This window comes from Micropterus dolomieu, linkage group LG19 (genome assembly GCF_021292245.1).
Source record: "Micropterus dolomieu isolate WLL.071019.BEF.003 ecotype Adirondacks linkage group LG19, ASM2129224v1, whole genome shotgun sequence".
Classification (NCBI taxonomy): domain Eukaryota; kingdom Metazoa; phylum Chordata; class Actinopteri; order Centrarchiformes; family Centrarchidae; genus Micropterus; species Micropterus dolomieu.
Window position 1 is genome coordinate 22,460,184 of NC_060168.1, and position 13,260 is coordinate 22,473,443.

General features: G+C 41.3%; 1 protein-coding gene across 7 annotated transcripts in view; it reads right to left on the minus strand.

Annotated features, from left to right (window-relative positions):
• Nucleotides 1–13,260, minus strand: part of diaph2 (diaphanous-related formin 2) — a 470,900-nt gene that overhangs the window by 72,118 nt on the left and 385,522 nt on the right. For 6 of the 7 annotated variants that reach the window (XM_046031243.1, XM_046031244.1, XM_046031241.1 and 3 more), the window contains 2 exons: nucleotides 5,968–6,060; nucleotides 4,220–4,285 (listed from right to left, as the gene is read on the minus strand). In XM_046031243.1, coding sequence (XP_045887199.1) covers nucleotides 4,220–4,285; nucleotides 5,968–6,060 — 159 coding nt within the window. The remainder of the gene's footprint in view (nucleotides 1–4,219; nucleotides 4,286–5,967; nucleotides 6,061–13,260) is intronic. The other variant, XM_046031247.1, reaches the window with a different exon arrangement.

Genomic DNA, 13,260 nt, shown 5'->3' on the forward strand with positions numbered 1-13,260 from the left:
GCTCATGAGTTCAAGTGAGCATGCGTGCGAGCACACGCCTGGTTGTAATCTTAAAACCGCACTGCTAGTGGCCGCTGGAAACTCCATAATGCCCCTTTAAATACAGACTAAAACGCTGACACTTCCCACCATGCACCAAGACAGATCTCAGTCTCTGTGATGCCACCTTAGGTCACTGGGGAACTTAACTGTTTATCTTTACAGAGACTATTATTAAAATGTTTCCATCAAAACTGTGCTTAAATATTTCAGTTTGCCCCCCTTCAGGGGATGAGCCAAAATTCCCCCTATGCTCTATAGCAGATGAACCCACTTCCAGATTCCATTTAGAAAAAAATTATGGAGCTGGCATGTCAAAAGGATTTTCCCCTCTCATCACCTCAGAGTAGAGAATCCATGCAGCTGTTTCTCAAACCACAGCCTGGGTTCCATATCAATAAATGAGGAACAGTCAATGCATAATATGTTCTGGTAGCATAGCAGTGGTGTGCACTAAAGAAAAGGAAGAAAAAAGTGCTCAGAAGGGTCACAATGCCATGCAGGGGCGAACCATCATATGGACCACAGTAATTTTGGATGTCTAAAGCATATTCATACAGAAAGAAAGACAAGTCTTTATTTTAAAATGATCCCAAGACACTTCATATAGTGTGCATAGGTGGAACAGTGGTCGCGGCAGCATGTACCAAATGAGTAAATGTATGTAAGGCAACACAAACATCCTTCTACCCAGCTACATGCTCCAGGCAGGGTATATATACCACCAGCGTGTTCCTGGTCTAGCTGTCCCCCAGTTTGACATGTCAAGAATACGACAGCAGATGTATCCTGATCAGATGCCCAGACCACCTCAACCACGAAACAGCTGTGCTTCTCCTGAGGGCTCTTTTGCTCAGGAAAGACCCAGACACCCAGCAAAAGACACCTACCATTCCTACCCATGATTTAATTTTTTCAGTTAATGACAATAAGTGAGGGATGAAACTTAAACTAGTAGAAGCTTTATTCTCAGGTTCAGCTCCATCTATACAAAGACAGCGCAGTACAACGCTCGCTTCCAACACTGAAACACTAAAGCTATGACAACCGGTCTGTCAATCTCATGCTCCATCTTACCCTCTGTTATGAACAAGATACACTTAAACAATTTCACTTGGGACAACCACTTGCTCCCACCAAAGGGGTTGGCTGGAAACTGAGAGGTCAGAGAATTTAATATTCGCCTCGCTTTACTCGCGCAAGTTTGACCGCTGGGCATTTTGAGTGTTCACACACACGCGCGTTTTACTACAGCTATATGAACCCATAGTAAATCCTTGGCTGTGATTTAATTGCAATAAACGGATCATACTGATGCCGAAATAACTACAATATGATAGCGTTTTGTTAGACATATGAATTCATACTTTGTCAGGTCTGTCAGCAAGACAACAGGACGACAACTTTAAAAATACGTGTTTTCTGAATAGAGTTCGGATCGATCAGGGCTATGCTATGCTAACCTGTTCACAGTAAAGTACAATGACAGCTGGAATAAAGTTACAGACACACATGTTCTAAATTCACCAGTTAGTTCAACTTCCTCGCTTTTTCTCCAAGTAATGTCTAGCTTTGTCCGGTTTTTATATAAAAATGAAGTAGTAGTCCAGCAGAACTCTGGTGCCATCCGACACCAACAACAACAGTGGAACCGGATGTGCACGGAAGCTAGCTGCCGACAAGCGCGAGTGAAGATAAATCAAGTTGTAATTCCAAAAACTAAAGTAAAAAGCTAATTTAATAAAACCTATTAACTCTGACCTCCTCCCGCTGGTAAACGGCGTAGTTGTCAGAGCAGAATCCAGACTACTACGGGTGTTTATTTGTCCGAAAGCTGCAGCGCTACTCCCCGTCCACTTTCCCATTCTTTAGCAGCTCCCCGTCAGCCGGTGGATTGTCATTACACCACTCCCCCGGTCCTCTCCAAACAACGCTCCGAAGCCGCCGGTGACGTTTGGACAATCTCACCGCTGATAGGATTTCGCAACATTGCGTCAAGTGAATTTCTCGCCCAAGTTGAAAAATTTGAACGCGTGAACCAGCGAATTACGCGACAAATGACTCATTTGCGCCGCCTGGAGCGAATTTGCAGGAATTCGCGTCTTTGCATTGACTGTATGCAATCAAGCCGCCCAAAACGCTGGATTCGCTTTCGGAGGGAACGCACTTTTAGAAGGGATGGGATGAATTCACCAAAGTGGACAGTCTCCACTTTTGTCCTGCCCTTAGGATCCCATTCAGAAAACAACCATCAGAGGCTTTCTGGAACCTAACGTTCATTCAAATAATGATAGCATCGCAGTGCTAATCTGGGGTTTCATTAGTATCCACTCTGGATAGCTGTGGAAAAGCTTTCCAGCTCCTGCCCAGGAGTTTGGTTTTAGAACTGGCATTGTGCATAGAAGAGAACCTCAGTAAATTTAATTGATACTACCACACCTCGCATACTAGCAACAGCTTCTTCCGACCAAGAAGGTAATTCCACAGCCATTCCATAGCCAAGTGTGAGCTAACCAAGGCCCTGTCCTTGGTCTCCTTAAAATTACTTTCTGTGTATATATAATATATAAATGTTTGTTGTTGTTATATGTATATGTTATAAATTTAATTTTCCCCCCAAGTTTAGTTTCTTATTTCTAACTGTACTTAGTACTTGAATAGAACAGTAAAATGACTGACAAATACATCCCCATGACATACACTCTCATACATGAACTCACCAGCACAATGTCAGGTACTTTGACATGCAACCAAAACTAGATTAAACCTCACAGTAGACCTGCACATAGCATAAAAGGAAAGAATCATTCAGAAAAAAGGGATATTGGGGATACTGTTGCACATCACTTTACCAAACACAGGGATAAAAAAAAAAGGCAATACAAAAAATCATTGTGAGTTACCAAAGCATTGGGGCTCTACAGACCTCTGCACCTCTCCTAAACATTGCCACAAGACAAGAACTGATATCATGCTGTGACGGAATAGGCTAACAGGAAGAACAAGACGATTGGATGACAACTGGAGCAACTTTACATGACAGAAATTATGCTGAGTGAAACCATTTCCTCCTAGCTATTAGGATTGTATTAGTGTTACAAAATAAAAAACTTTACTAATACTAATTTTAAAGGTATTCAATGTAAGATTTACATCATGTCACTGAGTAGTACAAATATTTTTTCTCTACTGCTGACCATTTTAAGGTGATCCTATGCCCAAAAGTAATTATTAAATAATGAAATATGTTGCAATATTTAAGTTCTTATCCATTAATATATTTTCTACCGTAGGTATGCTTTTGTAAATACTTCAAACACCTACAACTGACATGCATTTGATGTGGCCCTTGACAGGTATTGACATATACTTCACTTCCCACATTTGGCTATGGAGTAGTTTCACTTGCTCTTATTCTAATAAACACAGGACATAATTATTGTATCATTTGATTCCAGATATTCTGGGGTAATGCTACCTTATGTTACACCTCTGTAGTGGCAATGACTTAATATACCATATTGTTTTCGTTTGTATTGTGTGCTGTAAATATATGTGCAAAGAGAAGTGTTACCTAACACAGGACACTATCAAGTACAAGCTGTTAGCTGATTCTAATCTGGTCTTTGTTAAAGCCTTGCTAATGCACATCAGCGATTAGTCAGTTATTTTGATGTGTCATTGTAAAATACAGGTTCAAGTGAAACCAACAGCGATCTTCAGTAATGGTGTGTTTGATTTTCATCCATGTGTTTCTAATGACAGTGCTGTAGAAAACATGATTGGCTATGAATCAGTACTACAAGTCAAATTATTATATGAATTATACATTTCTCATAATTAGTGTTGGATCATTTTGAAACTGCAGTTGCTTTTCTGTGAGGAGCTGTGTATGTTAATAGGAAGCAAGTTCTGTCTTTGTCTAAATTCATCATCCACCAAAATCTTTCCTGGTTGCTTTTCATTTAACATACAATAAATCTTACATAGTATACCTTAAACATTAAATTTTTTGCTACGTCAATTGCAATAACTCAGCACAGGACTCTGCATGTTGTATACCAGCTCAGCTTGAGTGTTCTGACAGGAAGGACGTGTGAGTTACGCAGCCAGAGCATGTGCAGCAGGAGGCAGGGTGGTGCTGGGTCTGGGTTATAAAAAGGTAGTTAAATACACACACCTAGGGTTCTGTTACCATAGTTAGCACCTGGCCACCGAGAAGCTGGACTGGAAGGACTTTGATCACCTGTAACAATATTGGTGATAAGAAAAAAAAAAAAGAATAGACAAAATAAAGGAAGGGGAGGATGGAGGAAAAGGAAAAGAGAAAAGGCATCAGAGGTGACACATGGCAGGAATTAACCACTCCCAGGCAAAAACCTTCAGGTTTGCTAAGATACCTACAGTAGACACACATTTGGACACAGACACAAGCTCACATTAAACCCACACACAGAAATATAGAACAAACAAGGTGCAGGTGAAGAATGGAGCAGTTTATGTCCACTGATGAGCATCACTATATGTGATGAAACAAAGTAAACTATGTGTGTTTACTGTTTAGTTTATAACAAGAAATATTTTTTTTATTTAAAACACTACATACAATTAGAGGAAAAATATAATTTACATGATTTAAATGATTAATAATATATTGTAATTATTTTGTATTTGATTAACTAAGAACATTAAAATAATAATTATCTTCTACTGCTTTCCATAGAGAGACACACTCTCACACACACCAATTTTGTCACTAAAAATGACTGGTGAGAGATCAGAGTCGCAGGGTCACACATACAATGTCGCACTGCATACTAGCAGATACACAGTACATGTTAATTTGTGAGTACAGCAAAAGGAGATTTTTTTAAAAACCTACTTATTTTTATTTTGAGCAAAAAATAGGTAGAGCGTAAGAGGAAGTGACCCAGGCAGAGCTGGGAATGGCCTGACCAATATGTCCAGGCCACCAAGCAGGTACTTTTTCACTGCCAAATGCAATTTAAGCAGCCACACACGACCTGACTTGCTGATCTGTCACTATTAATCTTCTCTGTGTCTATTTAAATGTGCCATATACTGTACACCAACATGAAATGTAACAATTCTGCTACTATTAACAAAAGATAATAAATGACTTGAACCACTGAAGTAACTTAACATTTTAACTTCAATGGAATTATAGCAATCTGCATTAAATAGGCAATGACTAATTAATAGTCTTTTTGCTGAAAATTAACAATAATTATTATAACTCAATATATCTAAATGTACATATTCAGCAAAAATCTAAAAATATGATTTAGGCAGAAAATTTACTTCCTCTGTTTTAAAAATGTATGTTTATATTTACTTCTTGCTTTGCAGTGTACAGCAGACTCGTCCAATCCAGCCATTTGTCTGATCCTCCCAACCCCTGTTTTTTTGTTGTTTTTTTTTGTACCATGATTGCCAGCATGGGGATGGCAGCACCTGTAGCTCTTCTGCAGAACTCTGACTTGCATATCAATTGACCCTGGCACCCCTACTACGTGGTACTCCCCTGGGTACTGACCATTCATCATGCCAGAACGGAAATGTGTTAACACCAGGATTACACTAAATCTGCCGCAGTCCAACTGCAGCCAACATGGCAACAGTATAATAAGTGTTTTATGAATGGTTAAGGGACAATAAATCACTACTGACCTGTACTAGGCCACAGGTGCTTGTTTCTGTGACAACTGCCTGTATATACACGTCATACATGTGTATATGTTTTATATTTATGGATACTTTTAAGAAGCCAAAAGGACACAAGCACAGGAATACACACTAATTATATACAAACTGGAGATCTTCTTTTATATGACAGATCGGTGAGACTAACACGAATAAAAATAATTATGAATTGGGGCATACAGACTTAAAAGTTTTTTGTCTTACCATTGCGCGGTGTCCGTTTTCGCCGATCGCGGAAAGCTGCTCCGGACTGTAGGGCTTCCATTAGGCTATCCATCACACCAGTTTCATCTCCCTCTGTAAGAGAACGGATAATAGAGACAAAGATGTTACAATACTTACAATAACGCAGCAGGATGAAATACATAAGATGACATTCACATGAGTCTGTACATGTACACATACACATACACAAACACACACACACACACACACACACACACACACACACACACACACACACACACTTGTGCATGACTGCTTCAAGGTATAATTCTTCGTATTCTGGTATGGAAGCAATGGATGCCCTCTAACTACAGGTGCGTGAATAATCACCTTATATCACACTAACAGAGAGCCATGATTCTAAGTGAGATATAAACAAGCCTTTTATAGAGCGTATGAGTGTTGAGACAGAGGCCTGTCACTCCGGCCTGTCCTTTTTTTTTCAGTAAACAGCTGAGGAGGAGGAAAAATACACTTAGCAACTAATACAGGCAGAGGAGCCTCAGGATGAAAGCATCCACTGATGGCCATTGACAGATATTCTTTCTGTGGCTAACGCAGGGGAGCTAAGTGCTCTTTACAAAGATTTAGTGTGGAGCCGCTCAATACCCGGGCGCTCTATCATTGTTCAGTCAATGATACCGGGACCGGCCTTCGAAAAACATTCCCCCTGCCCACCGTTGCAGCTGTCAGAGGCATCCATGAAACTAGAGAACTGGAGGCAGTCGGCATGACTGAAGAGACAGGTAGGAGACACTCAAAGTGCTATGAAGCCAACAGCATGACACGTTGCGCCCACACTGTGCACATGCAACATATCGCTCAATGGAAACAGGGTTCAAAAATAAGCTTGGGTTCTATATCTGGGTCATCTATCTTTGTGCCCCGATACTAATGAGTCAGAGGGATGCTCTTTTTATCATTCTGTTCTAGAACAGACATTATTTTAAACTAGGATCATTAAAGTGACTTATTGTACAGCTAGAGACTTGGCCATCAATTATTTTGCATACACGAGTGAACTAGCTCTTCCCCAATGTTTACCATTAGGGTCCAGGCATCTTGTTTCTCTACTGTGCTTACAGCTATAGCTGAAGGGAAACATTCGAAAATAAGTGGAGGCAACCGCTACTTTCAGCACACAGCACTTTTCTGGACACTAGGGTGATCAATCTTTTGTTACTCGCATGTGCTGAAAGAGACAAGACAGTCAGGCGAATTGAATTTATGAACAAAACATATTGACAATGAATGCTACACAATTAATTTCAGGAAATGGCGGATATTTTGCCATTACCAGAGAAAGTCAGGGCTGCACGTTTTTCTCTTCTCCTCCAGCAATAAACCACCCAACCTGCAATCATTCATGCAAGTAAAAGAAGGCAGTACGACCGAGAATAGAAATATGTCTTGTGCAAATTTTAAAAAAGCAACTCTTCACCCTTACTCACACAAATTTTGCTCTCTGTCTCTTTCCTTCTCTTTCTTCAAGTCCTTCCCAAGGGCTACTTTGAAATCCAAGTATCTGTTCAGGCTGTGCGGTGTGCTTAAAAGCAATCCCGATTAAATCAAGCTTAATTAGACCAGCTTTATCAGAACAAAACCAAAGCCGAGCCAAGTAGTGCTTATCTCAAATTGCAGCACTACACCTCAGATAGCAAGCTCATTGGTTTAAAAGGGGTAGCATAGTTTTTGTATGCTGTGGACCTTAAGAACAATGTGGTGAACAACTTGCAGCTACTATAAGTGTATCAACTCCCAAGATCTTCAGTTACCCCTTCTTCTTATGTAGGCTAGCAAGGACACATTGTGAGTCTGACAGAAGGCAGAAAGTGTTAAGTGGCAGGTAAACATTTATCTACAACCACCTTGGCACAAGAAACTTTCTGACAGCTCCTTCTTCACTGCCTTCTTCATGGAGACCTAGACATCACAGGGGGCACCTGACACTTTGATCAATTTGTCCTACTTCTAGCTTAACTGTAGCGCAATTCATCATTTGTAATGGCCAGGACTTGGAGCTGTAGTAGACTGGGGTTCAGGGGGAGGACTGCAGACACAAAGAACCAAAATGACTAAAATGGGAAACATACTCCCCAGTCAACCTATAGTGCTCAATTAACTATGGCCTATTGGGCCACAGCTTAAACTTGTGCAGGCCTTATGCTCAAGACTCAGACTATACACTTATTAACATACATATGGATTTTTTTGTATATATATTCAACAAATCTGCAAAGACAAAGTAAGTCTTTAGTTGAAAACAATCAAATAAAACAGAATAATATTTGACTACTCTTATTCCAGTAATCCTCAGAGCAAACTTTCTTCATTAGTTATTATAACAATGGCCACTTTAGCATACATTTCTTCCTTGTTCCTGCAATTCACTCTTGTCTTATTTTGAGCTGTTAAACCTAGGGCAAATATTCATCTGCTTCTCATTAGCAGCAGTGGTAGATTGCATGCTGGGGAATTACAGAAAAACTAACCTTTTATGCCCAAAGATCTTTCTCAAGAGGAAAGATCCCCTCTGCTCACAGGAAATTGCTTTCTAAATGGGTTAAGATGGGCTAAGACCCAAGACATTGACAAACCCTTCCAGTGATGAAACACCTTGGTGGGCACCTCAACAGACAGCCCTGGGGTCCTTTAATGATCTTATTAAAGCTTGTGGAAGTGTGGAACATGGTTGCGGCTTTTGCACTTTTAGGTACTTTCTTAAACAGTTAAACCTTTAAGAGTAGAAATAAAGCTCTACCACCCAGAGAGAGATGGTGTACCTGCTCCTTCTGTTGTATCTTTCTCTTTGATCCCCCCCCCCACCACACACACACACACACCTGATTATCAAGTGGTCCTGAACCCAAAAGCTGTGCCAAATGTAACAGTGAGCCATGGGGATTGGCTCAGTCTGCAATATATTTACAAGCAGCACTATCACATTTTCTAATTAGGAGGGATAACAAGAGCAATGTGCTCTCAGCAGGATTGGCATAAAAACTTCACACACCAGATTAGTTTTTCTCTATGAAAAAAACAAAACAAAAAAAACACCCAAAGTAATGTACTATTTACCAATCCCAGGAGTAGAACAAAAAGTTGAGTGTCAACAGTTGCAAGGGACGAAAGGGAAGGGTGGGAAAAGAATAAGCTCAGATTCTGTTAAGTTCCACTGTTAGGAGGGAAGGGAGATGTAATGGAGGGAGAATACAGGGAGGAAGTGGAGGGAAAGAGTGAAGATCGTTTCTGTGGGCATGTGTGGTGGAGTGGGTTATTGAGAGAGACTAGTGGAGCGAGGCAAGACACAAGGTCATAAAACATCTTCCTGGCTACTTGATGGCCTGAGTCCTGTGACATTGAAACATACACTGCAGTATGCATGCACAGGCACACAGACCCTCAGCTACACTTAAAAACCTGCCCACACATTTTTAGTGATACAAAGTTGTATATTTGCATAGTATTAGCTCCACTTAACTAATCTAAATTTATGGGGCAGATTTCTCTGCAGACAAATGAGTGTAACTTTGACAAACTAAGACAGTGAAGGATGGATAGACACTTAGAGGGAGGCAAATAGAGACTGTACTCAAACTAATGTCAGCAGGATGACCTATACTCATGGCTGCTCCTGGCAAGATCAGTTAGAGGAGACACAGACATCTAGCCAAGTCTTTCACAAAACCAATGTATCATCGAAGCCTCCATACAAACTTCCTCAGTCATGGACCAATTAGGAATCAAGCAAATATGCTTACGTTATGAAAAACATGACATATCATTTTTTTAATTTCTGCCAATTAAAATCAGTCATCTACAACATTGAAATATGGATATACTTGCAAAGTAAAAGAATAACTGTCGCCTCGAAAACGTAACATAGCTTTTCACACAATCACCCAAGCAGAAAACCATGCATGTGTTTCAATGAAATGCCGGGCTTTCTTTATAAACACCAAAGGCATGACATTCCTATAATTATGCAGCAGTGTCAACAAAGACTGTTCATGAATTCAATTTGCTGTTTGTCATCTCCTGCATGTGGTGCTGGGGAGGAAACAAAAACAAAAAAACACGGCGGATCGATTGAGAACTCAATTTCTGATGGCTCACATGCAGCCTTCATGATTCATGGGTGAAAGAGGGACAAACAATTATTAGAATTCTAAAAAGCTTCTGTCTGGTACGTGTGGGTTTCTAATATGAAAGACAATTATGGCATCCTATATGCCACAAGTGAAATTGGTAGCAGCAGGGGCATGCTAATTGAAAACACACATAGCATCCTAAGCATACAAAATAATGGCATTTATCATAGTTAGATATTTGAATCATCACAGCTTACATATCCTCTGAATTTATATAAGCATAGCACTCTCCCCCCTAACCAAATTAAAGTGTTTGACATGAGAAACATCGGACATAAGAGATGTCTATTATCCACTACTATCCACTATCCTTCCAGTAGCCAATCCCTGAGTCTAATTTGCACTGTAATGAGATCTAATGAGAGCTTACAGGCCCTGTGCTTGATGAATTGAAATCACTGCAAGAGAGGAACACAGTGAGAGTTTAACCTCACCCCAGTCGCCCTCCATGACTCCAGTATAGAAGATGAGGAATAAAAATAATGAAGAGGAGAAGAAGAGAAGAACAAGTTGTTCCTAGATTTTTTTCACTTACTGCGGATTGTTTTTGAACACATTTGAGCCCATCTGTTCCCCCATAGAGAGTCACCTGTGCAATTAACCTGGACCATTAGCCGTGAAACAAAGGCCTCAGTAGAGGGAAGGGGGATGCTGCTTTATGGCCAGGTGGAGAGGAAAAACCACACTTTCTTTCTCATCTCCCTTTCTCTACTCTCACTTGTATGCACCTGGTTCTGTTTTACCTTCACATTTGAATTCAGGCTCAGGCACCTAGACATACACAACCACCTGCATTAGTCGACAACCCCCCTCCTCTTACTATTCTGCTGTCTACTCTCTTACGGTCTGGCTTTGAGCGGAGTCACCCCCTCCCATCGCCCCTCCTTCCCTGCAGTCCCAGCAGCTCCTAAGACCCGGGCAGAAAGAGACCATTACTGCCACAGAGAGAACAGAGAACACAAGTGACCGAAAGACAGCAGCCATGCACCTGTTAGATGTCTTTCCTTTGTTTTTCACTCTCTCCCCTCTTTCTCCATCTCCCTGCAGTCCAACCACCAAACCCTGACAAAAGCATTGACACAATGGCCTGAGAAACTTTTCAGACAAGCCACAATCTTTAATTTGTAGGAGTGTGTGTGTGTATGTTTACTTGACTACTTCAGTTCACTTCAGAGGAGAAAGGGGAACGGAAGGGTAAGATGGCTAATAAAAAAGACAGATTTGCCTGCTGATTAATCTGGATTGTTTTACTGTAACAACTTGATGAGCAAACCCACTCATGTCTTTCCTAACTCAATTAGGGATGCTCCCACAACCCTCCATTCCAGGGGGAATGGCAGTGTAGCTGCTACTTTTCTCTTACTATGAGCTCCTGTGTGGCGCCAAGGTCAGGGGAGGAAACGCAAGGGGAATGTGGAGAGAGGGCAGGGTGTCTTAAAGATTGGAAAGGTGGGTGGGAGGTCAGATGTGTATTGTGTTTGACATGCATGAAGTAGAAACAAGTGTTGGGGCTAGTCTGGCCTGGTCACTGAAGGCCTGATCCCGTACACTGGAAGAAAAAGAGATGTCCTGACTGCGAGAGACTGGTGGAAACGTGGAGAGAAGCTGGATGTCGACAAGGGAGAGATGAAAGTGGATTAGCCGCCGTGGCGATTTGCATTCTGTGGTGGAACGAAAGCCCCTGCGATGCCCCGAATAGATGGATGCATGAATAAGTAAACAAACAAAAACAAAAATAAACCCTCCATCTGGATGGATGCTGCCAGGCCCCATGTGAGAAACAGTAGGGAGGGGAGGTTGGGAGATGGGAAGGAGGGGGGTGGGGGGTGCATGCAACGTAGCAGTCACCATACTCTGCTTCCTCTGCTATAATTTACTTCTTTTGCCTGCAGGGCCCCCAAGTTAACATATTGCTATCACCATCTATCCACTGCTTTTGGCTAGTGTACCCAGTAACACCACCAATACACAAGGGAGAGCTCCAACCCAACACTGACAGATGTTAAGTTGACACACTTTCTCTGAGCCGCATGGGGTCAACATGTCAGGGTGCCAACAGGGCCACAGGAGCCTATCCTCACAGCAGACCACTACTGATGCTATTCTATTGGCTGGGTACTGCAAATGCTAGGTGCAATATGGTAGACCCTGAGCCATATGTATTTTCACTGTGACCTCACAGCAGGGGATAAGCACTGGTGGTGTCGGGTCTTAACTGTGCTGCCACTGAAACTTGCAAAATGTGTGGTCTTGCAGGTGACCAGACAGAAAGCACAATTTTTTATAAGGCTCACTCTGCTCAACTTCCAGTAGTATTGTAGCACCTATGTAATGTGAGAGTCACTCTGCTTTGGAGTTTAGTTTCCGTCATGTATTTCTCTTTTATTCCCTTCTATATACTGTATAATACAGTGTAATTTTTTTCCTGATCTGTTCTTTGCCATGATATCAGCATGATTGTGAAATCTGCTACTGTAAAAAGCCCCAAATGTGCTATATTTTGGGTGTTTATAGCAGTTTTGAAATCCTTCTGTTGGCATAAAATCCATTTTTGTTTGTAGAAAAATAAGAAAAGAAAGATAACCCCAGTGAAAATTGGTGTAGTCTGTGTACTTTCATTCTAGTCTCATCTTGCTGGATCCTTAAGGCCCATTTATACTCCTGCGTAGGGTCAGCGGATTGGTTTTAAATATTGCAGGGGAGGTATTGTCAAAGGGGATGCAGGCACAGTGAACTGGGTTGATGAAGAAGGACAGGCTTATTGTAGATTGGGTGAACCTCAAACCCCTGACACATTAACAAGCCAACGACACCTTTTACTGTGCGGTTCTGGTGTATGAACAAGAACCCTGATCTATTATTGCCATGCCAGCATAGTTGCTTTTGTATATGGCAAGGCATTGTACAAACATTTAGCACATATGGTTGTTCATACCAAGGCCACTATAATAAATCGGGTTATTCAAAAAAAGGGATGTCAAAGAGGCTTTGGCATGCGGAAGTATATTAAGATGCTATAAACATTCTGGATTTCATCCATCCAGGGCAGTGTAGAATACCCATTCTACATGGCTGGCACATTTGGATAGCAATTGCACAGTTTTGGAATCCAGATCAAGAT